The sequence below is a fragment of the Schistocerca cancellata genome, chromosome 2, assembly GCF_023864275.1.
Source record: "Schistocerca cancellata isolate TAMUIC-IGC-003103 chromosome 2, iqSchCanc2.1, whole genome shotgun sequence".
In the NCBI taxonomy this organism is placed as follows: domain Eukaryota; kingdom Metazoa; phylum Arthropoda; class Insecta; order Orthoptera; family Acrididae; genus Schistocerca; species Schistocerca cancellata.
This window is the reverse complement of record NC_064627.1, coordinates 772,446,823-772,472,420: the sequence shown is the minus strand read 5'-3', so window position 1 is coordinate 772,472,420 and position 25,598 is coordinate 772,446,823. Positions and strand designations below refer to the sequence as shown.

Genomic DNA, 25,598 nt, shown 5'->3' with positions numbered 1-25,598 from the left:
GAATATCTCTTGCCTGAAGGATGGTACTGATATTGGTCTGGTATAAAATTCAATCATCATCCATCACAGGTGATTTTAATATACTGAAGGTCACATTGACGCATCTGTTTGTGTACACACTGCTTGTTCATAAAGCGGGGGCACCAGCCATTTTTCCATTCAAATTTTATCACAGTTGTTTGATAAATGCTTGATAGAAACAAAGACCACTGATCTCAGTGTTACTGAGCACATATCAGGTACTATGGAGTAACATGTGTGCTGCAGAGTATATGCATTCTTATCTTCCACCCTTCTGATAGCTATTGAATGCTGATGCATAAATGTTCCACTTGCCAATATGAGACACCATCAACATTGGGGAAATGAAGTGCCTAATTTAATTAGTGTAATTACACATGTTAAAAATATGTATAAACCCTAGACATAATGTAAGACATTTCAAATCAGAATGAAAAGCAGAAATTAATACTATCAAAATCTGATAAAAAAGACTACTTACTAGCTGCCAAACAGAAACAATTGGAGTAGCACTGACAGATACACAAATTGCAAAACATGTATGAAAGTTTGTTTTCTACAGGGGAAAGGAAAAATGGATAATTCAGATGAGATACAAAGTATTACTTTCATACAGTACCACTTTTTCCTTGTGAAGGAATTTTTGAAAAATCCAAACACTAAAGATGCAACTTTTGATGTATATAAATATATCTATTGTGTTTATCAATACTGCTCCAGGGTCATCCCTATTGCTCTTCCTTATTATTACTCATTACTTAAACATGGTCTGTGACTTACTATAGTAATTTAAACAGCTAACTGATATCACCCTGAATATATGAGCTATGAACTGTTACACGAAATAGCAGACATATGAAGATTTTGCAAACAACAACATAACTATTAATGTTAACTGCCTTCACATTTTTGAGCTCATTTTACATTGAATCTCTTTTATTGCATTGACTCTTGTAATGTTTTCTGGTCATACTCAATTTAACTTTCTTTGAAATATCACAACAGCAAAAGAATTATAAAGGAAAGTGCACTAAGTAACTTGAACGTATTACACAACATGCTTTTAAAGAGTCTGTATGACTCTAAAAATCACATCATAACAAAATTAATTTTTCCATTACCTATTTTGCTATTGTATTAAGTGTTAGTTTCTTGCTACATTCGTATTAATGGCATTACAGCTAACATGCATTAAATGATCAGCTAAAGATATTAATATAATAACTGAAAGTGCTAAAGGTACAGCACCGCATGCTATTGCTACCAAATCAGTTTTCGTAGTTCTCAAGGTAGTCTCTAGATTATTAAATACATACAAACCATTTTACATGCAAAACATACACTTCAGAATCAATATTCTATAAAGCACACAGCAACAGGACACCAGGAAAAACATGTATCTTATTAGTGCAAAAGCTTCATAGTGTTACTGAAATGAATACAGGAAACTGGCCAGGCTTCAGTTTATTTAAAAAGATGGATTCTATATTCGGTAATGGGATGAAACAATATGCATGACAAGTTTTTAGAAACAATTTATTCTCTTCAAACATTTCAAGTAAAATACTTTTTTCTGTTAATTTGCATAACTCTAGAAGAATTACATTTTATAACATGGCCACAAATACTGTTTGTAGGTGATAAGTGAATGAGACTGAAATACGCAGAGGTTACAAGAGTAACTGATCAAAATGCATATTCTTTGGTTTCCATAAAAGCAATAACGAAACATTCAGTTTATATCTTTCCTTAATACAGTTTTATTGTTTACACTATCTTGACACAATAATTAAAAAGGTGTTCCAAATTTCTGCCTAGTCTTCAATGGATCGTCTGATGAACTCTGAACTAGTGACCAAATCAAAGATGAAATTAAAACCAAATGCAGGACTAAATTTTCCACCTCATATCAATGCACTTGCTTCCTCACACATCCATCCTAAAGCAAACAATAATTTTCACTGCATGCATTTTATAGATTTCTATTACCCACCTGTAGTTCCAGAAAGTGAAGTATCGATTAGGATTCTATTTCACACTAACAGTTGAACGCAAGGAACTTCTCTCTCTCTCTCTTTCTCTCTCTCTCAGACACACACACACACACACACACACACACACACACACACACACACACACACAGAATAAAAACAAGAAATCTTTTCCTTCAAAGAGAGGAAATACTGAAAAGTAATTACAAATAATGCTGCTTAGAGGAAAACAATCTCATGCCAGTATTTATTAAAGCCACTGGGCTTTACATCTCCTTTATTTACACATGTCAAAAAGTAATCTTCTTCTCATTATTGCTTGGTTTGAGTGACAGTTTTATGAAATCAATTTATTCTTAAGTCCCCTGTATTTACCTGAACACTGCCTGCAGAAAGATCCTTTCTGTTATTTCTGATTCGGTTAGTCTTTTCATGTTATTCTGCAACTTTTAGTAAATATCAACTCTGTACATTGACATGTACTTCTTGGCTATTACTACAGGCAATACATAACAACGGAAAGTACAGTATCATGAAATTTTAAACATCTTTTCTTTTTTTTAAGTAATTCATATGGAGTTTTGTTTACGTAAACCACTGTGTTATACACCTGCAGATAAATCGTGTGTGGTGCAAAGATCCACTTAGAGACTGTACAACTTCACTTGTTTTTAGTTTTTATTTTTTTCTTACAGTGAGCTAGTACGATTTTGAAGTGAGTCTATGTGCTATCAATAGTAAGTAGTAGAGAAGCAGTAAAAAATCTACTGATATGTCACTTTCATTTTTCATCAATTCAAGAGCTTGACTCTTTAGATGTAAATGCAAGAGTTGAATGACAATTCTTTGAGATTTTAAAATAGAGGAACTGATGGCATCAATTTTAATATCATCTACCCAGATTGATATGCTATCACCTGTCTGCGTAGTAACATCACGCTTATGACATGGAAAGATGCTACACACATTTGCAAGCAATGCTGTAAGCTAATCTCCAGCACCCTATATCTTTCAATGGGAACAATTCAGTTGTTTTTTTGGATGAAAGATTTACGCTGTTGCAAACAATTTTCTCAACGCAAGCCAGATAAAGCAGCACAAGGACTTTTTTACCTTGCTATAGTGAATATATTATTAGTGCAATATGAGAATCTTCACATAATGACAAAATGAATGTGGATTGCACAACGGGGAGCAAATAACTGCAGTTTTTGCTGCTGTCTCAATTGCCGTCTATGCCAAAAGTAAATGCTACTCCATTACTGAAGAAACATATAGCCAGCCAACAACACTGCATATTGTCATTTGCTAAACCTGCGCCCCCCCCCCCCCCTCCCCCCAACGAACCATGGACCTTGCTGTTAGTGACGAGGCTTGCGTGCCTCAGCAATACAGATAGCCGTACTGTAGGTCCAGACAAACATGTGGTTCCTGAAGAGGGGCAGCAGCCTTTTCAGTAGTTGCAGGGGCAACAGTCTGGATGATCAGCTAAAAGCAAGGGGAAACTATGGCCATAATTTTTCCTGAGGGCATGCAGCTTTACTGTGTGGTTAAATGATGATGGCATCCTCTTAGGTAAAATATTCTGGAGATAAAATAGTCCCCCATTTGGATCTCCGGGCAGGGACTACTCAAGAGGATGTAGTTATCAGGAGAAAGAAAACTGGCGTTCTACGGATCAGACCGTGGAATGTCAGATCCCTTAATTGGGCAGGTAGGTTAGAAAATTTAAAAAGGGAAATGGATAGGTTAAAGTTAGATATTGTGGGAATTAGTGAAGTTCGGTGGCAGGAGGAACAAGACTTCTGGTCAGGTGAATACAGGGCCATAAATACAAAATCAAATAGGGGTAATGCAGGAGAAGGTATAATAATGACTAAAAAAAATAAGAGTGCGAGAAAGCTACTACAAACATAGTGAACACATTATTGTGGCCAAGATAGACACAAAGCCCATGCCTACTACAGTAGTACAAGTTTACATGCCAACTAGCTCTGCAGATGACGAAGAAATTGATGAAACGTATGATGAGATAAAAGAAATTATTCAGATAGTGAAGCGTGACAAAAATTTAATAGTCATGGGTAACTGGAATTCGATAGTAGGAAAAGGGAGAGAAGCAAACGTAGTAGGTGAATATGGATTGAGGGTAAGAAATGAAAGAGGAAGCCGCCTGGTAGAATTCTGCACACAGCACAACTTAATCATAGCTAACACTTGGAACAAGAATCATAAAATAAGGTTGTATACATGCAAGAAGCCCAGAGATACTGACAGGTTTCAAGTAGATTATATGATGGTAAGGCAGAGATTTTGGAACCAGGTTTTAAATTGTAAGACATTTCCAGGGGCAGATGTGGAATCTATTGGTTATGAACTGTAGATTAAAACTGAATAAACTGTAAAAAAGTGGGAATTTAAGGAGATGGGACCTGGATAAACTGACTAAACCAGAGGTTGTACAGAGTTTCAGGGAGAGCATAAGGGAACAATTAACAAGAATGGGGGAAAGAAATACAATAGAATAACAATGGGTAGCTTTGAGGGATGAAGTAGTGAAGGCAGCAGAGGATCAAGTAGGTAAAAAGACGAGGGCTAGTAGAAATCCTTGGGTAACAGAAGAAATATTGAATTTAATTGATGAAAGGAGAAAATACAAAAATGCAGTAAATGAAACAGGCAAAAAGGAATACAAACGTCTAAAAAATGAGATCGACAAGAAGTGCAAAATGGCTAAGCAGGCATGGCTAGAGGACATATGTAAGGATTTAGAGGCTTATCTCACTAGGGGTAAGATAGATACTGCCTACAGGAAAATTAAAGAGACCTTTGGAGAAAAGAGAACCACTTGTATGAATATCAAGAGCTCAGATGGAAACCCAGTTCTAACCAAAGAAGGGAAAGCAGAAAGGTGGAAGGAGAATATTGACTGTCTATACAAGGGCGATATACTTGAGGACAATATTGTGGAAATGTAAGAGGATGTAGATGAAGATGAAATGGGAGATATTATACTGTGTGAAGAGTTTGACAGAGCACTGAAAGACCTGAGTCAAAACAGGGCCCCAGGAGTAGACAACATTCCATTAGAACTGCTGACAGCCTTGGGAGAGCCAGTCCTGACAAAACTCTACGATCTGGTGAGCAAGATGTATGAGACAGGCAAAATACCCTTAGACTTCAAGAAGAATATAATAATTCCAATCCCAAAGGAAGCAGGTGTTGACAGATGTGAAAATTACCAAACTATCAGTTTAATAAACCACTGTTCCAAAATACTAACACAAATTCTTTACAGATGAATGGAAAAACTGGTAGAAGCCGACCTCGGGGAAGATCAGTTTGGATTCCGTAGAAATGCTGGAACACGTGAGGCAACACTGACCCTACGACTTAGATTAGAAAATAGATTAAAGGAAGGCAAACCTACATTTCTAACATTTGTAGACGATGTTGACTGGAATACTCTCTTTCAAATTCTAAAGGTGGCAGGGGTAAAATACACGGAGTGAAAGGCTATTTACAATTTGTACAGAAACCAGATGGCAGTTATAAGAGTCGACGGGCACGAAAGGGAAGCAGTGGTTGGGAAGGGAGTGAGACAGGGTTGTAGGCTCTCTCCCATGTTATTCAATCTGTATATTGAGCAAGCAGTAAAGGAAACAAAAGAAAAATTTGGAGTAGGTATTAAAATCCACGGAGAAGAAATAAAAACTGAGTTTCAATGATGACATTGTAATTCTGTCAGAGACAGCAAAGGACATGGAAGAACAGTTGAATGGAATGAACAGTGTCTTGAAAGGAGGATATAAGATGAACATCAACAAAACCAAAACGAGGATAATGGAATGTAGTCGAATTAAGTCGGGTAATGCTGAGGGAATTAGATTAGGAAATAAGACACTTAAAGTAGTAAAGGAGTTTTGCTATTTGGGGAGCAAAATAACTGATGATGGTCGAAGTAGAGAGGATATAAAGTGTAGACTGGCAATGGCAAGAAAGCGTTTCTGAAGAAGAGAAATTTGTTAACATCGAGTATAGATTTAAGTGTCAGGAAGTCATTTCTGAAAGAATTTGAATGGAGTGTAGCCATGTATGGAAGTGAAATGAGGACGATAAATAGTTTGGACAAGAACAGAATAGAAGCTTTCGAAATGTGGTGCTACAGAAGAATGCTGAAGATAAGATGGGTAGATCAGATAACTAATGAGGAGGTATTGAAAAAGAATTGGGGAGAAGAGGAGTTTGTGGCACAACTTGACTAGAAGAAGGGATCGGTTGGCAGGACATGTTCTGAGGCATCAAGGGATCACCAATTTAGTACTGGAGGGCAGTGTGGAGGGTAAAAATCGTAGAGGTAGACCAAGAGATGAATACACTAAGCAGATTCATAAGAATGTAGTTTGCATTAGGTACAGGGAAATGAAGAAGCTTGCACATGATAGAGTAGCATGGAGAGCTGCATCAAACCAGTCTCAGGAATGAAGACCACAACAACAACAAAAGCTTTGAAATGGCAACTGTGTTGAGATTTTAGCAATAAAAATATAATGCTCCCAAAGATGCAGTCACCTATGTTAGATGTTTGATTATGTATGCAATGGCCCACTAAGGCTGCACATGCTATCACTGCTATCATACAATAGGAAATGAAACTGCTGGCTCAGAGTTTTATTTATCTAACAATCAGATAGGCTGACTTCTTCATGATTTATTTGGATCATGTATAAAGATTATGTCATGTATGAATATCTGTGCTACATGCCGTTTGCTATCAAAATTATGTGACTATGTAATTCAAACAGGCTAAACGATAGGCAGTTCTGAATGTGCCCTAACTAGTTTCTCACAGAAAAGTGATTGTTTTAGACTAAAGTTGTTTTGTGGATCCTATAGATGTGCTAGTTATTCACAAACAACATATGATGATTAATCAGCCACTTTTTCATTTCTATGGTGTTGCCGTACTTGAAAAGTCAGATGAAATGAGGAACTATACACAAAAGTAACTGTGATATAATGAGCTGTTATCACATAAACAGATATAATCATGTTGCCCCCCCCCCCCTCCCCCAGTGCCTCCTCTACTTGGTCGGTTCATAATCTACTATTATGTAGAAGTTATATTATCTCCTGAATTTTTAAACTACACATATAATTTTCATGTAAGTTCAGTGATCTGTAGTGAAGAAATTTGCCAAATATATTGATGGCCACATAACTGTGAACCTTTTCTTTTCCATAATTGATCTGAAGCATACAAAAGTAATAACCAAAAGTTATGATGCATATGGAAGATGTTTAGTAGCATCTGCACACCTATTCTGTCTTGGTGTACTGAAACCAACTTGGGCAATTAAACATAGAATTTTGATTGCTTTGCATCATCTGGTCACCAACATTTGTCAGCATTCCTTGTCTAACCACATTATTGCAATGAGTGGTAAATAATATCTGAAGAACTACATTAGTAACAAACTATTATCATCATGGATGAAGAATATGGATCAGCACACCATGAGTCTTTGTAAGTCATATATCACACACAAGAGTACTGATTGTTATATAAATGTCCGTATTTCATAACTTGTAAAAACAGTTTTCTGTTACATAAGGAGGAGGCAACTTTTATGAAACTGCCATGTGTTTTCTATAAGGCTCCAAGGAAAGCCAATTAAACAGTTTCTTTAATTTTCCAAAGTCTTACAACTTTAGGGATACTGTTGGAACATAGGAAGGGCAGACACCATAGAGTTAACTACATATCCATATGGACACAGATAATGCAAGAAACAAGTCACAATACAGATTGTCCAAAGTGGTGATACAACATGAAGACAACATTATACCCAGAAGCAACCTTAATATTAAGGAGAATAAGTACTCTGCTTCCCAGTGTAAGAAGCAGTTGGGTGGAAACAGAACAAATAGTATCTGCTCAAGTATGTCAGTAAGAAGAATAAAAACTGTAAAGCAACAGACAAACCAGAGAGGAAGGCAAATAGTTAGAGGATGATCATGCTAAGACATGTAACTAAACACACACACACACACACACACACACACACACACACACACACACGTCTCTCCTAAGAATCAGCAGGCGCATTTTCTCTGGTATTCCGGCAGGTATTTGCAGTTTCATATTTGCGAAGTTTAGCTAGAGTCAGCCCAAACAAATACTGCTTGCCAGATCTTTCATGCGATGCCCAGCTTTGAAGGAAAGCATCATTTGTTCCCATTGCAAAGAAAATGATTTTTAAATTGAAATTTGAAGTCCCCTTTCAATACAGTGATCCAAAATTAGCCTAGTGGGATATATGTATTAACGGAGACAGTAAAACAAAAAGAAAACCAGTATTCCAGCAGTACCTCAGTTGCTGCTGGAGTACTGATTATTCTTTGATCTCTACTGTTCCTGTTAACATGTACTGATTAACAAATATCACACTGGACCAAGTTGGGACAGCTCTGTGGAATGGCCACATAAAATTCCAATTTAAAAATAATTTTATTTGCAACAGAAAACAAACTGAAGCTTTCCATCAAAACTGGGACTCACATCAAAGATTCCAACTATGCATTGCAAGAACGAAATGGCAAAAATCAGCTGAAACAACAAAGAAACCTCACCTGATGACTCATAGAAGAAACACTCATTATATCTATATTTCAAAAAGGAAGTATGCAAGAGGTTGGATTAATGATGATTACAATGCAAAAAATGCACTCAACAAGCATTCAGACAGTAACTTCATACATGATGAGGTGTCAACTTAGAAGTAATAAAAGGTCCCAAATTGATGATGGTAGTTTCACATACCTCCTCGAGGTTCTGCTACACCAAGTTCATGAGCTAAAAAACAAAATATAAAAGCATAAAAGACTGAAATCAAACAGAAAAAGCTTGTGCAAATTCTTCAGAAAAAAGATGTGCAGCTTTTGTAACGGCCATTTTCTTGTAATCTATATCTGCTGGTCTGTGCTTATCTACAGAAATGTCATAGATTAGTTACTAAATTTTATTTTTGTAAAATCAAAAGAGGTTTTATTCCCTGATTATTCAATAAGCCTCACATCAGATGCCTGACTTAGTGCTTGTCATTAAATTTCTGCAGTACACACACTCCATAAAACGTAAGTATGTGGCACATATGTTCTTGACATTGCAAAAGCTGCATTGAATTATACTTAAAACAATGAGGTAATTTGTTTTCTCAGCTACTCTTCACAGTGATACTATCTTAGGAAGAGAACATTATTTACAGTGCAGGGAAAAATAAACATCAGGCAAAACTACTTTCACAACAAATTACTACACTTTCACTAAATAAAATGTAAGATGTCACATTGCTGATCACATTTACTCATAAAATCAGTGCACATAACAAAAGATATTAGTGACATAAATATACAAATAATTGTAAAATTTATTTTTCTACTTACTTTCTAAGTTACTGAAGACAATTTCTCACTTGGTAAAGTAATACAAGGCCAGAATAATTACCTTATTTTCCTTTTGCTTTGAGGTGGACTCAATATACTATGTTCTGTCATCTTAGGTGTAAGAAGGTAAAGAATATATGTAAGCATGCTAACCTGATTTGGTGATTTAAAAGAACCTAAATGAGGATTTGAAAAGCTAGTCAATCCCAAGATGTTTTATCCCTACTCATTTAATTCAGTTTGCAATTATGGTGCTGTAGCACAGTAAAAGGATACATATCTGAGCTTTTAAAGTATTCTAATCGCAATTTTGAAAAGAAAATTCAATTTTCCCTTTGAAAATCCATTCTAATAATAAAACTGTCATGTCTGCCTGTGTTAACATACTGATCTCCAATAATATACACGAATTTTCATGCAGTTTTCACAGGTAACTTGAGTGCAGCTTAGGGCTACATAAAGAGTTTATTTGATTGAAAGTGGATTTTAAAAAAAAAATTTAAAGTTTTACCTAAAATGTCTACTCAGCTTAGTAGTTTAGATGTTCTCACTAAAGAATCAATATATGATGCCATTAGTTTCGTAGTACACCAAAGAATCAATAAAAGGTGCTATTAGTTGTTTTAACTCAATGACAAATGTATTCTCAGAAGTTTATGTCAGTGAAAGAATTAAGCACCACAATCTTTACATTTAGGTTCTGGTCAGCAGACTTCTCAACATGATTAACATTTCTATCAAGATACAGAACTATTTCTTGAAGATCAAGTTCAATTGTTCTTATCATTTTCTTTATTTGAGCTGCTTACGATGAAGCCTATTGTACACTGAGGATTAAATTTACTTTCTTTCCTTCCAACAGCAACAACTTAACAATGAGTAATTACATGAGAAATTATTATGAGTGAATAATCATGCTGTCAGGAACATTTACAATGGCAATGGGGGAATATTTTCAAGAATTACAATGGTGAGGGCACAGTGGTCTGGTGATAGGGAACAAAATATACAAACAGAAACTTTATTCATGACTTTATTGCACTAACAGCCCATTCAACAGCTCTCATTCCAGAAAATTTATTCCACTGCAGGAATGTCCATGTTGCCTCCTTGGAACTTTGCAAACAACATCCAAGAGTCTCTTTCATATTAATCACAAATGGTTATTGTGAGATACTGTTATAAAATTTGCATCTCTAATAAAAATTCAACATGATCAGGAAAAGAAGAAAATGGAAAGAGAAATGCAGACAATTCACTGTTAAGGGACTGCCCAGATTTCCTCACAAACTGAAATTGCGATACCAGTATAGGAAAAAGGTACTTCCTATTTGGAATAGGTACTTGATTCAAATGTGATTAGAGGCAGTGTATTGGACATATCATATCACATTTGTGTTTGCACTTTTGTAGTGATCAGAGCATAATGTTGGATGGGTGTAAAAAGCTTCATATCTTCATTGTCTCTCAAAGAAATATAGTTACCGAGGAATTCCTCTTGGTCTCGCATACTCATTCCCATATACAAGAGTTGTCCTGCACCAAGCAGAAGACATGCAAGTACTCCTTCAGTTTCCCCCCACTGTCCAAAGTGACAGAGATGAAGTACTGTAAAATGGACAAATTTTCGAAGGTGCACTCAGTCTAATCTCTCCTTTTCATGAATAATCCGAGATGTCCACATCAAGCTGCACTGTTGGATGAATTTCTAACAACTGAAGACATCATCACTTGGATCAGCTATCAACTTCTCCAGATCTGAATCCAAGTGACCATCCTCACAAAAATCAGTTTCAGCACATTTTTAAATACATGTATGTATCATGTCGTTTTTGGAAACCCAGAATCTACTATGTAGGAATCAACATGGATTCCGGAAACAGCGATCATGTGAGACCCAACTCGCTTTATTTGTTCATGAGACCCAGAAAATATTAGATACAGGCTCCCAGGTAGATGCTATTTTTCTTGACTTCCGGAAGGTGTTCGATACAGTTCCGCACTGTCGCCTGATAAACAAAATAAGAGCCTACGGAATATCAGACCAGCTGTGTGGCTGGATTGAAGAGTTTTTAGCAAACAGAACACAGCATGTTGTTATCAATGGAGAGACGTCTACAGACATTAAAGTAACCTCTGGCGTGCCACAGGGGAGTGTTATGGGACCATTGCTTTTCACAATATATATAAATGACCTAGTAGATAGTGTCGGAAGTTCCATGCGGCTTTTCGCGGATGATACTGTAGTATACAGAGAAGTTGCAGCATTAGAAAATTGTAGCGAAATACAGGAAGATCTGCAGCGGATAGGCACCTGGTGCAGGGAGTGGCAACTGAACCTTAACACAGACAAGTGTAATGTATTGCGAATACATAGAAAGAAGGATCCTTTATTGTATGATTATATGATAGCAGAACAAACACTGGTAGCAGTTACTTCTGTAAAATATCTGGGAGTATGCGTGCGGAACGATTTGAAGTGGAATGATCATATAAAATTAATTGTTGGTAAGGCAGGTACCAGGTTGAGATTCATTGGGAGAGTCCTTAGAAAATGTAGTCCATCAACAAAGGAGGTGGCTTACAAAACACTCGTTCGACCTATACTTGAGTATTGCTCATCAGTGTGGGATCCCTACCAAATCGGGTTGACGGAGGAGATAGAGAAGATCCAAAGAAGAGCGGCGCGTTTCGTCACAGGGTTATTTGGTAACTGTGATAGCGTTATGGAGATGTTTAACAAACTCAAGTGGCAGACTCTGCAAGAGAGGCGCTCTGCATCGCGGTGTAGCTTGCTCGTCAGGTTTCGAGAGGGTGCGTTTCTGGATGAGGTATCGAATATATTGCTTCCCCCTACTTATACCTCCCGAGGAGATCACGAATGTAAAATTAGAGAGATTAGAGCACGCACGGAGGCTTTCAGACAGTCGTTCTTCCCGCGAACCATACGCGACTGGAACAGGAAAGGGAGGTAATGACAGTGGCACGTAAAGTGCCCTCCGCCACACACCGTTGGGTGGCTTGCGGAGTATAAATGTAGATATAGATGTAGATACTGATGCAAGCCGCATATTTTGTGATTAATCTGAGCTTGGTTCTGAAACCCTGCTCTCATCCTGTTCAGGCAATGTGATCCCTTTCTGGATTATGCTTAACTTATGGCATGACTGGTTACGAAAAACCTTAATTTGATGGTACACTACTTCAAACTTCAATAATCAGAAATTAAGGCCTAAATCTTGGAGGATGTCTGTGTAGGAATTACAAATGTAAGGGCAATGGAATTTCTGCTAGAGTGCTAAGGATACTCACTGTTTTGGAATGTTGCATAACTTCACAGTAGGGTACAACAGTACGTAAGAAATCAGATGTTAAATGCACTTCATCAATGAAACAAACAAGAAATGAACTGGAAACTGTGGCACTTATAAAGAAAAGAAAAGAAAGTGCAATTTCCAACGAGGTCTTCTCTTTTTTAATGTATAATTTGACTCATTTTAATTTCCTAGAGGTTCCCCTTTGTGATGGAACCCACAGACCATGATAAATGAATGACTGAAACAGTGATATTAAACCAGTTATTTGAATTCCAGGATATTATTTTTGATGAAAGAAGATTCAACGAATTTTACAGTACACAGTAATGACAGCAGATAATATGCACAGATATATGGAAAATAACATTTACCATTTTATGGGAGAAATTAACACATTTACTCTCCCTGCAGGTTACTCTTACTCAAAGGCATAATAGCTGTAATGTTGTGCTGTGTAACTTCTGCTCCCTCTTTCAGTGTTCACACTCCTGTCATTCTTTAAGAGATCCACATCGTTTCTGCTGTTCTTAATAATTTCTCTCGTGGTTGCTGTTGTTCCCACTTAGTCTTTTGCATGAGTAATCCACTTAGTCTTTTGCATGAGTAATCCCAATCAATATATCCATGTATGTGTACTTATTAGCCAGTTATGGATGTTAATTGATTGTTGCCCAATAGGCAGTTTTCTGCTACTAAATCAGTAAACACTGACATACAATTACAGTAGATACTGCCATATTTCATCTCTCTCTGCTGCTCATTGTCTGCAAGAGTTTTCTAAATACATTTTACTTATTTATTTATTTTCATTATTTGCAGAATAATGTAAATTTAAGAACTGGATTGGTTTGACAACACTGTATTTGCAAAAATGTTGTATGTGAATTAACTGGGATTAAAACTGTTAAATTTTGACAAACATGGAAATTCAAAACAATTAAAAGTATATAGAGTAGTCTGCAGGTAGTAATAGTTGAACCTGCACCATGTAAACATGACTGAACAACTCATTGAATAACAGATGCACTGAGTTATTGGCAAAGAGGGAGGGGGGGGGGGGGGTCTGAGGGGTGGAGAGAGAGAGAGAGAGAGAGATAGAGAGAGAGAGAGAGAGAGAGCGTGGGAGAGAGAAAGGGAGAGAGAGTGTGGGGGAGGGGGGGGCAAACACATTCATGTATGAGCCTCTGACAATGATATGTAAACACTGCATGAAATGCTTGCTTGAAAATAAGTGTAGATATTAACCAGGCCTGTAGGCTATGCTGCTGTACTGAACATGAGCAGCACATTCTCCATACACTGCAAGAGTCAGAACCGTGTTCTGTGTAGACAAGAGTGCATTATATTGGAGCTAACAAGGAGACATCCCAGTGGTGGGATCAACTTTTTGAAACCAGATGTTCAGTGATGTAGGTTAAGATCCAAGGTGCCACATACTGCAGTCATTCACCGTGGTGGGCTCTCGTTTGTGGGTAACTGACTTTTTTTTTTTTTAATTTGTGCCCTGCTCAACAATGTTAAAAAAGTCAAATTACATAGTCTGGTTGTGTGGTGTAATGGATAGGATAACAGCTTCATAAGCGAGAGGTTGTTGGTCTGAATCCTGTCAGGTAAAGAAATTTTTTTTACTTTTATATCTTTATTGAAATAACTTTGATCATTATTTTAGTTCAGTTAATTGGTTGAAACGTGAATTTTTATTTCTATTGCTTTGTCATGTTATTTTAATCACTGTTTCATTTTTTATATCATTGTTTTTCCAATCAGAATTTTTGTGACTATGAATTTAATTATATTTATGTATTATAATATTCAATTATTTGACAATTCCAGTTATCAGTTAAAAAACAAAAGGCAAAATAATCTGTTTATATTGACTGTGCAGTGGTGTGAAAAATGTATTATTCGTTGCCAGACGTCCTATTTCTTATTCGATGGTAATCATACAAACATTTAAAACATAACCTAAATATCTGTTACACTATGGACAAAATAATGCAGATGATGATTTAAATGAGAGGTGGGTTTTAGTAAAAAGAAATTCAAATAAAATGAGAAACTGATGTAATGAACACAATAATGTAGATGAAAAACCAGTGCGATGAAACAAAAGAGAGTAAACTGAAATTAATACATAAAATTAATTAAAAACACATGAACATAGATTTCAAGTGGAAATAGAATGATAGGAAGAAAAAATGAGAGCAAATGAGGAAGTTGATGTTATGATTAAAATGATGTGACAAAGTAATGGAAATAGAAAATTACATTTAAATCAGTTAACAGAGTAAAAATGATGATCAAAGTAGTTTTGATACAGTTTTGAAAATGAAAAATTTAATGCACCTGACAAGATTCAAACCTACAACCTCCTGCACGGGAAGCTACTGTCCTATCCATTACACCACATAATCAGACTATTTGAAGTTACTGTTTCAATGCTACTGAGTGTCACACTAAATTCCAAAAAAAATTTTTTTTGTCAATTACTCACAAACAAGGGCCCACCAGAGTGAATGGCTGCAATATGTGATACGTGTAGATTGTTTCATAAAGCTGATCCCACCTCTGGAGACCTCTCCCTGTAAGTGAATTCCAATGTGGGCATATTGTTGGTGTTTATACATTGCACGCTTCCATAACCAAGGTAGCCAAAGTTTTTGGTGTTTCATGAGGCATCACATACAGGGAAAGCAGAAAAACATCATCAGTCAAGTCGCAATGAGTATGTGTTGAGTGACTGTGGTGGCCATTCAATGAAGAGTATTGTTACAAAAAGTAAGAGGACAGTAGCTGCGAAAGCCACTGCAAAGCTGAATGTCATACTCACGAACACTATCAGCATCAAAACAACATGAAGGGAGGTCCATAAACAGGGAATTGCAGGGAAAGCTGGAATTCCAAAACCACTCATCAGTGATGCAAATGCCAACAACAGGAAAAGATGGTACCGACACCATTAAACTTGGACAAAAAGGCAATTGAAGACCGTCATTGATCAGATGTGTTGTGTTTCACACTGTTTCCAACTTCTTGCCACGTTTAAGTCCAAGAAGTGAAATGTGGCAGGGGTTCATTGATGATTTGGTAAGCCATGTAATGGTATTCCATGGGCCCCATGGTTACTTTGCAAGTTCGCTTTACTGCTGAGGATTATGTGATCATTTTGGCTGATCCGGTTGATCCCACAGTAAAATATTTTTTTCCCAAATGGTGGTACAGAGTTCCAAGATGACAGAGCTCCTCAAGCCGCTCGCATCTGAAAAGTTTGGAAGGTAGGAGACGAGATACTGGCAGAAGTAAAGCTGTGAGTACCGGGCGTGAGTCGTGCTTCGGTAGCTCAGTTGGTAGAGCACTTGCCCACGAAAGGCAAAGGTCTCGAGTTCGAGTCTCGGTCGGGCACACAGTTTTAATCTGCCAGGAAGTTTCATATCAGCGCACACTCCGCTGCAGAGTGAAAATCTCATACTGTGAAAATTTGTTGCAACAGCTGATGTCAACAAGAACTGTAATAATATTAACATATTTCTACACCTACGTGTATTGTGTGATTTAAGTGCTAACAGAATTATTAACTGTGTGTTTGATGGAATATTGTGATTATTTTATGATAGTGTAGTGGTCATGCCACCCCCCCTCCCTCCCCTCCCCTCCTATCGGTTGATAGGGCACGTTCTGAGACATCAAGGGATCACCAATTTAATATTGGAGGGGAGAGAGAGAGAGAGAGAGAGAGAGAGAGAGAGAGAGAGAGAGAGAGAGAGTGGGGGGGGGGTAAATAAATAAAATCGTAGAGGGATAGAGGGAGTTATTCGGAAATGAAGAGGCTCACACAGGATAGAGTAGCTTGGACAGCTGCATCAAACCTACCTTCAGACTGAAGACACCGGAACAACAGTGGTCATGAAGTAGACCCAACATCTGTTTCTTCAACGTAAATAAATCAAATCAATAAATCAATCTACCAGCATTATTGTCTGTCAGATAATTTATTTATATCAGGCTAAATGAACTTGTAATTTATGTTTGTTTCTCTGTAATGATGAAGTCGATGAAGCATGTTAATTGAGCGAAGGAGTGGATTAAAGTAGGCATCTTCTGAATAATCCAGAGCTATCTGACATGCTACCAAACACATGAAAAATTTAAAATTGGATAATTATTCATTTTCCACATTCTACTGCAGGTCCCCACCCCCTTCCCTTTCAAACAATAATGAGCTGTGTAAATTATTTTATCGGTTTGAGAAAGGAAAGAGCATTTTACCTTTAACAGGACGATGCTTAATAAAGTCCTATTGGATTCAGATCAACATTCAGGATGATGAGTGCGTCTACTCTGGCACAATGGCCATACTGTGACTGTAGTTTCAACTACATGTGAAAGAAAGTCCCTTCCTTTATTGTTTATTAAAAATAAGTAATTTTGAAACTTGTTACATCCTCCAGCTACCCTTGGCAGATACATCTCTTCCCACATCACTGTCTTCTGGGTTATCTACAGTTGACTATCACACTTATGAAGTTACCAGCAAGTACAGTGGACTATTGAAAGACACCCTACTGGCATATGCCACATTCAGAAACAGACTTGTTAGTTGAACTACTGCAGTGCTATAATCAAATCACTGTAATAATATCCCTGACAACTGCAGTGGGCTGAGTGCAGGAGCCCGGTGTGCCCACTGCAACGTAAGGGGATTTTGTAAACGTCTCTATGGCAATGCCTCATTTTTCCAGAGCTCTATAGATGGCTATTGTTTCCGTCTGCAACCATTTGCATAGGTGAAAGCTGGAAACGATGTCGCCAGCTGTCAGGGATCATCTTATGCTGACTCAACTATCATGCTGCCTCTCCAATATGAACTTAGTATTAGGAGGACAATACCAATGGATGTGACAACTTGCCACACAGCAAGTTTCTGTGTGGACTAATTTATTTGTATAGTACTTTCAAAATGCTACACTGGTGCATTTGTTGACAGTGATGCAGCTCAACAGAAGTAAAGAGCACATCACAAAAGTGGAGCAGTCAGTATTGTGACTCGACATCTCAGCTACAGTCAATACTGAGGCAAGAGACTTAAAAGACATCAACCGCATTTCTCCAGGTATTTGGTAAATTTATGGACAGTCATCGATACGGTTATTTCAGAGGACAATTTTGGACCTCAACCACAAGTTATTTTATGTAGAAAGTATATGATACAGTTTACTTTTTCAAGTTTTTCTACTTTCTAGTGTTGACTTCAGAACTGTCAGTGTATTGTGGACATAGTGGCCAACACAGAATTTTCTCTGAACTCTAGTCTGCTCTAAGTGACATTAACTGAATTTAGTTATTTGTTGGACACTGTGACTTGGGTCGTGCATGCTGCGAATTCTAATTGTGTGTGACATCTTCTAGATATCGCAAAATACTGAGTTTATGATTCTAGTGCTGAACCTCCTCCAGTTGCTGCAGACTTCCTTGCGAAAAGTGAATTCTACCCTGGAAAAGTAAGTGCCTCTCAGGAACAGTTGCTATGCTGGATGAAGGACCAGGAACATCGCCATGTAATTGTTCAGCAAATGCCACCAGCATTCCTTCCATTTGATTTGGCACAAGAACAATGGGCCACTTATGTGGACAGACTTGAACAACATTTTATGGCACACAAAACCATAGATGATGCAATGAAGCAAGCATTTCTCTTGTCTAATGCTGGTGCTTATGTGTATGGTCTGGCTCAGCAGCTTTTCCCCGATAAAGACCTGTGTGAGTTGAGTTATTCAGATGTCAGGTGACTATACAGAGTAAACTACTTGTTACTGCAGCACACCATAAATTTTATTGTACTTATAAGAAGCCTGACTAATCGTTTAAGGAATGGGTTGCTACTTTTTGGAGCCATACTCATGACTCATTTCCTGTGTAAAAGCAAAGATTGTGCTCTTTTCTGTGCGGACACTACAGTGAGGAATATGTTAAATGTCCATGCTCTAGATGCAGAGCTATGTAGGGAACTTAGCATTTTAATAATCCATCAGTTATTTTTTAATAATCCATCAGTTATTCAAGCTTTCAAACAGTCCAAGCAAACAGAACAAGCACTTGACTACAAGGGAATTGAACTTTTCCGGACAAGCTTTAAGTGTGCAGATGTTCCTAAAGGCAAAAAGGATGTCTGGGTCACAGGCTGGATTTTGTTTCAAGAAATTATGTTGCATAGTCAAATGCTCCTCTTGTGCCAGGGATGCTTCAATAGATACATCTGACACTGACATGGAGGACTTTGAAAATACTTCTCCTAGTGACACATTTGAAAATAATGAATATAATGTTCTCTCACATCATCACTTTGACTCTAATATAATGTTGATGAAAACACCATAAGGACAAGGTTCATTAACATTGGTTAAATTTCATATAGATACTGGTTTACTTACATCTCTTATCAATAGTGACACTTACGTTTTAATTGGATCTCCTACACTGCTCACGTTCCATGGAACTTTGAATTGTTATAGTAAGCATACAGTACAAATCAAACAATGTTGTTAATCGTAAAGACAACTTCACTTTTTGTGACAAAAGTGTGCACAGTGGTGAATATCTTGAGACTAGATCTCTATCAGCATCTGCATTTCAGGATTTATGATTCAGATGCACATATCCAGGTCTTCTTTCCTGCCTAGACTGGGGGCACCAGAGCCATTTCTGTTCCATTGGACCTTTTCTGGAAACACATTGGTTCACTCTGTTTGATGCATACTCAGACCACCCCTATATGGTATGGATTTACAACACAGGAACATTCCACAAGACCCAGGTGTTACAATGGATCTTTGATGTTGGAGGTCTTCCTCGTGCCATGGTAGTGGATTATGGTGCCCCCATTATATCCCAAGAATTCTCCTTCTGTTGGACACCACAACTGACTGGGCCACCAGCCACTTCATCCCAATGTTCAAAGATCAAATGTAAAAGTTAGCAGCTGATCATCCTCCAGAGGACCCCCTCCTTGTTTCTCTCTGCTGACAGAAGCACCACCCATAAGGATGCATCACCATCAGAAAGGTTGTACAGGCACCAGATGTTGAACATCCTGTCCAGTGCACTCTACCACCAGGACACTGCAGGCATCACTGGGTTCCATCGTGGGAAATGGCAGTCAGTAACTCAGTTGGGACAGCAAGGAGAAATGCACCAACCTGACTTCACCAGAATCCAATCAAGCCTTGGGGTGGTCCTGCTTTACAAACCTTGTATCCCCTTTTCAGTTGCAGATACCAATAACACATGTTTCCACTTGGGGGAAGGGACTGTTTGAACATGGCAGTGCCATACTGTTGCTGATGCCTGGTTGTCACCAGCGGCACCTGGATGTACAGAGCCACAGTGTCAGCACAGGACACAGATGGATGTCATCCACTGCCCATAGTAGTGGTCAATGAAAAAGAGACTTTGCCCCAACCTTTTTTTTTTTTTTTTTTTTTGGAGGGGGGGGGGGGGGGGGGGAGCACCCTACAGCTGTCCCTGTTGACTTCATCTCTACCAACATCTCTGTGTTTCAGCTTGCCTGCTTCACAGGCAATAAGTCTCGGCAGCTGTTCAACAGAGGAACATTTTGCTAGACCTTCCACAGCCTCCAACCAGGGATGATGATAACACCATCTGGCCAGGAGAGCCACTGGGTGACGAGTCATTATCTATCACAGTGACAGCCAATCGTGCAGATCCAATGTAGCCACGTGCACGATGTTATAACTTGCGGCCCAAGGGCTGACAAGGTAGTCCCAGTCATATTCTACAATCAACAGTTGTGTTCCGCAGTCCACTATCACAGTTATGATGTTACCAGAACGTGTGGTGGACTACTGAGAGACTACATGGAACCACCACAGTCTTAGTACTGTCTTGCAGATATGGACTTTGTCTCTGGAGGATATTACTAATGGAAGCAATAATTTCTCATGGACTTAGTTTCCATCTGTATTGACTAATTTATTTGTGTAGTAGTTCCAGAATGCTACAATGGTGCACCATTAATAGTGATGCAGCTCAACAGAGATAGCATGTTGCATAAAACTATACAATAAAATCTTACATTCCTAGGTAAGAAATAAACTGTTAGTAAGGTACTTCATAATACAAGTGAATGTAAAATAAATAGCTGTTTGCAGATATACAAAGAAGCATTAAAAAATTAAGCTTTCACATTAAGCAATAGGCTGTGTACCAAAGCTGTACTTTTCTACCACCACCTTATCAATGAAGCTATGCACTCCACATAGTTACATTGAAGCTGTAGTTTTACTGTGACACAAAATGAATCAAAAATTTTAAAAGCCAAAATCAACTATCAAATTAATATAGTAGTCACAGTCTGACATGAGGTTAAACTTACTGAGTTGGAAGGTGTGTGGAGCAGATCGTGATGAACCAAATTCATTGGTTGAGACTAGCACAACCTCATACTCTCCTGGTGGCTGAGGACTGAGTTTATGTTTCACAGTGTAAATGTTGCCTTCAGCATCAGTAACTGCAGGACTCTCTGACTTCCAATCCCCATTCTAGAATAAATTCAAGAAGTAAATGAAATATAACCATAATATAACATACTACTTCTTAATAAGATGCTGATATGTTCTAAGTGGACTACAAATAATGGAACGAGTGAAAGAAACTACGTATCATACAACTTGGATGTTGAGTGGTTGATAGGCACATAAACAATACTGAAATCATTCCTAAGCTTTTAAGACCAAGCTGTTCAGTGGAGCCAACTGACAAATAAAAATATTCAAACATACATACTTGGCTACATTCAGTGGGACAGCTACATTGTACTACCACTGTAGCCTGTCTAGGCTTGTATATCAATCTTGTTTATGCATCAGTCGACTGCTCAACAACACGGTGAGATGTTACCTTTATTTCTCTTATTGTTTTATAACTATTACATCTTCATTCTTTATCTTCAGGAAGCAAAATTCTAATTACTGAAATCACCTGACCCTGCAGACTAACATTTGAGTGACCGTCCTTCCCCATCCGCCACCCCCTTGACTTTTATAACTTCCCGCAGCCAGTCCTTCTTTTCTCTTTGAGGAAGTAACATATAAATTCCAAATTATAGGAAAAACATCAATCTTTCAGGAGATAAGTTTATGATAATACTCCATTTTAATATATGCATAATCACACAGAAGAGGTGTACACATATATAGTCTGTTGCCAATACTAATTGAAGGACATTGCAAATAGATTCAAATAAGACAATTATGAAAACTTTGTCCCCTTACAGAAGTTATATGCACATATAAGAGAACTGTCACAGTATTCAAGCAATGACTGTCCCTCCAACAGCATGTTAAAAAAAAAGTCTGTACAAAATGTTTGTAACAATGCACAAAGTTAACTGTAAAGTTTCCAAAAGTATGACTTCAATAATGTTTTTGGTAAGTAGAATTACCAGTTCAAGTAACCAGCAAATCAGTAAATGGATCCATTTAGCTTGTTTATATGCATTCATGTTCTATCGCACAAAATGTTAGTATAATAAAAAGTAGCTATAAAAATGTATAGTTCTCATAGAAATCTGCTCAGACAGCCATTGAAATTTACAGTGCCTTTATTCCCACATAAAATCCGTAATTAGTTTTAAAACAGTGCTATTTTTATCACTTGATAAAAAACATGACCTTTACAGAGTAATCAGCCTCAGTAGGAGCAGAAAAACCTTTCACAAAATTCTCTGATAACCTATCCAGTTGCACAAATAATACATACGGGGGGGAGGGGAGGAGGTAGAGAGAGAGAGAGAGAGAGAGAGAGAGAGAGAGAGAGAGTTGTTTAAGAGGAGTGGGCACTAGGACTGTGTTGTGTGTGATTAAGCTTAAGGGTATTGGTGTTACATATCACTCTATGGCATTTTAGTATTGACAGTATTTCCTCATTGTATAAGGTAAATGATAATACTGTCAGGTACAGAGGATCTTGCCAACATTTAATTTGTTCCAAATATAAATGTACATAAATTGTGCAAAAAGAACCTTTGTGATTGGGCTGCCTTACTTTTGAAAGAACTTGCAACAGCAAAGAGTCAGTGAATTACGACTATATTTTCAAAAAACATTTTTATATTATACAATTATTTATTGAGTACTGACTCTGAGCTATAGATCAGTTACAGAATATATTTTTCATAATATTAATAGAATCAGCATCATCACAGTGTGTCAACTATATCAATTTATATTTTTACTCATGCTTATCATTTAGAGACAAAGAACACTCTAAATTGCTGGTTTCAGAAGCATCTCCTAAGTTGCATCATTATAGCAAAACTTTACCAATGGAAATTATTACATTAAGAAATTAGATATGAACTTTCTGTCACATAGGAACTTAGCTAGATTACCATAGTGAAGTGCAGCGTCTTTATGGGGTTTTGACTCAACAAAGTAACATAAAGCTGTATGGAGAAATATTGAACTATCTGTAGATAAAAATTGCTCGTAGCTTCAAGATATTTGTAAATGGAGGACATTACATGTGAACAGACCTCTCTCTAATCCCTCCCACAAATCTTCAATTGGATGCAAACAGAAAAAGCACTGTACACACCTGGCTGTCCATATCAAGATTCCTAAAAATGCTCATCAAACTGAAATTAGACACTCCTTGGCCTCAAAGCACATGTTTTCACATTTTCATACATCCCATTTTGGAAGTGTATGAATTGAATGAGTAATTGTAAGAAAATTTTCACAACAGGAACCATTAACTGGCTTTTCTAAGAAATCTGTGGACACAGGCTACGGCATGAATAAATGCTCCAGTCAAATACTGAACTTAAATTGCATAGTACCTCTTTGACATACAGGATCTATGGAAGCATGGTGCATCCTGCTGTCCATACAGAGACTACCGATATTATAACTAACACACCCAAGGCATATCCTGCCATCCATCTAACATCAAATTAGTGACATCATGTGCTCAAGAGTGTCATTACTTCTTGTACAGTATGCTAAACATGTACCCTACTAATGTGGCCACAACTTATTACTTGCGGTGCTTCAGGAAAACAGCAGCCTATAAATACTATTTTTACAAAAAACACATTCTAAGACATGCACTAGTAATTGAAATAAATGTATATGACAAATTACCATTTTGTTCCTGTATTGCAGTTCATACTTAGATATAGGCGCATAGCTTTCCAAAGTCCATTCAAATTCAACACTACTTCCATCATCTGCATGATTAACTTTCTTTAGAGCAGGTGTACTTGGCTTCCCTGCAATATATCAAACTAACATTAAATTTGTTTCATTTTTCTTCATTGCCTTAAAATTCAACACAGTAGCATGTTTAAGTATACTTTGGAGATTTACATTTTTTTTAATTTATGAAAATAGTAAAAAAATGTTGGAATATACACTGCTATGTCATTAATTAACTGTTAAATAGTATACAACAGCTTAAAAGGTGCAAGTTTTGTAAAAGTTCTTCTTTGGCACATTATTTGCAACTGACCCATTCCTACACATCATTTCATAAGCTTCAGTATATTTGTACTTTCTTACTGATTTATGAAAGATGGATATTGCTTGTGCAATATTTCATAAATTCTAATAACTATTTTAGTCTTGTGTGTTATTATACAACATCCAGCAGTTCACGTATCTTTATACAACTTGAAGACATTATGAATACCTACAACTGCAATGCCCCACAGTAAAATATTTAGAACAAGCTCTTATTTTATACTCATATTTCTTTGATCATGTGAGATGCTAAGAGTGAATCAACATATAAATTGCACATAAATTGTAACATGTAGTCCTATTATACTGGCAAAAACTATTGAAGATACTATGAAATTATGAAACTGAAAAAAGTACAGTAAAAACATAAAAACAGACACAGCAGAATGATTACCAACTGCTGCCAAATAATTAAAAACATAGCAATTAAACACATGGAAAGGAGGATGAATAAACCACTTTTGTCTCTTCAGATAAGTAAGCCATTGCTGTTGCCTCAACAATTAACATTCTTTTGGCTTTGAGTTTCATGTTTTAATACAATGTTATATATCTTTCCCTACCAGAATTAAATTCCGTAGCTCATCATAAAGGTCAACATTCCATGTTTTGATGTGATAATGGTACAACTCATAACTTTCAAACTGCTCAGGATTGTCAACATGATGCTCATGATGCAATAACTGTGTTGGGAAGTTGTGGCAGGCATGAACTTAATTAAAAAGTCTACATAGGAGGTTGTTTGAGAGACACAGGAAATGATTTGAACAACAGTTGTTAAGACAACAATATTATGAAATGGTCAGATTGCTACTCACCATAAAGACAACCAGCTGAGCTGCAGACAGGCACAACAAAAAGAGGGTCACACATTAATACCTTTTGGCCAAAGCCTTCTTCAGCAAGGAAAACACATTCACATAAGCATGCACACCTCACTCACACATGACTGCTTCCACCAGCAGTTCTGACTAGAGCTCTGGTCAGAGTTGCACGGAGGTGGTCATGTGTGCATGAGGTGTGCTTGCTCATGTGAATATGTGTGTGTGTGTGTGTGTGTGTGTGTGTGTGTGTGTGTGTGTGTGTGCGTGTGTGCGTGTGTGTTTTGTTTGCTGAAAAGGGCTTTGGTCAAAAGGTATTAATGTGTTACAGCCTCTTCATAGACCTTGTCTGCAAGTCAACTGTTCATCTTTACGGTAAATAGCAACCTGTCCTTTTCCTAATTTTATTGGCATTCTAACCTGGAGTTTCCACGTTTCATTTTTTTTTTAACAATAATTTCCCAA

At 37.3% G+C, this 25,598-nt stretch overlaps 1 protein-coding gene across 1 annotated transcript in view; it reads right to left on the bottom strand.

Moving 5' to 3' along the window:
* The window catches only part of LOC126158442 (protein amalgam-like), an 81,488-nt gene that overhangs the window by 14,708 nt on the left and 41,182 nt on the right, over window positions 1-25,598 (bottom strand). Inside the window, exons 7-9 of the mRNA XM_049916443.1 lie at window positions 23,935-24,062; window positions 21,165-21,330; window positions 8,836-8,868 (exon numbers count right to left, since the gene is read on the bottom strand). Coding sequence (XP_049772400.1) covers window positions 8,836-8,868; window positions 21,165-21,330; window positions 23,935-24,062 — 327 coding nt within the window. The remainder of the gene's footprint in view (window positions 1-8,835; window positions 8,869-21,164; window positions 21,331-23,934; window positions 24,063-25,598) is intronic.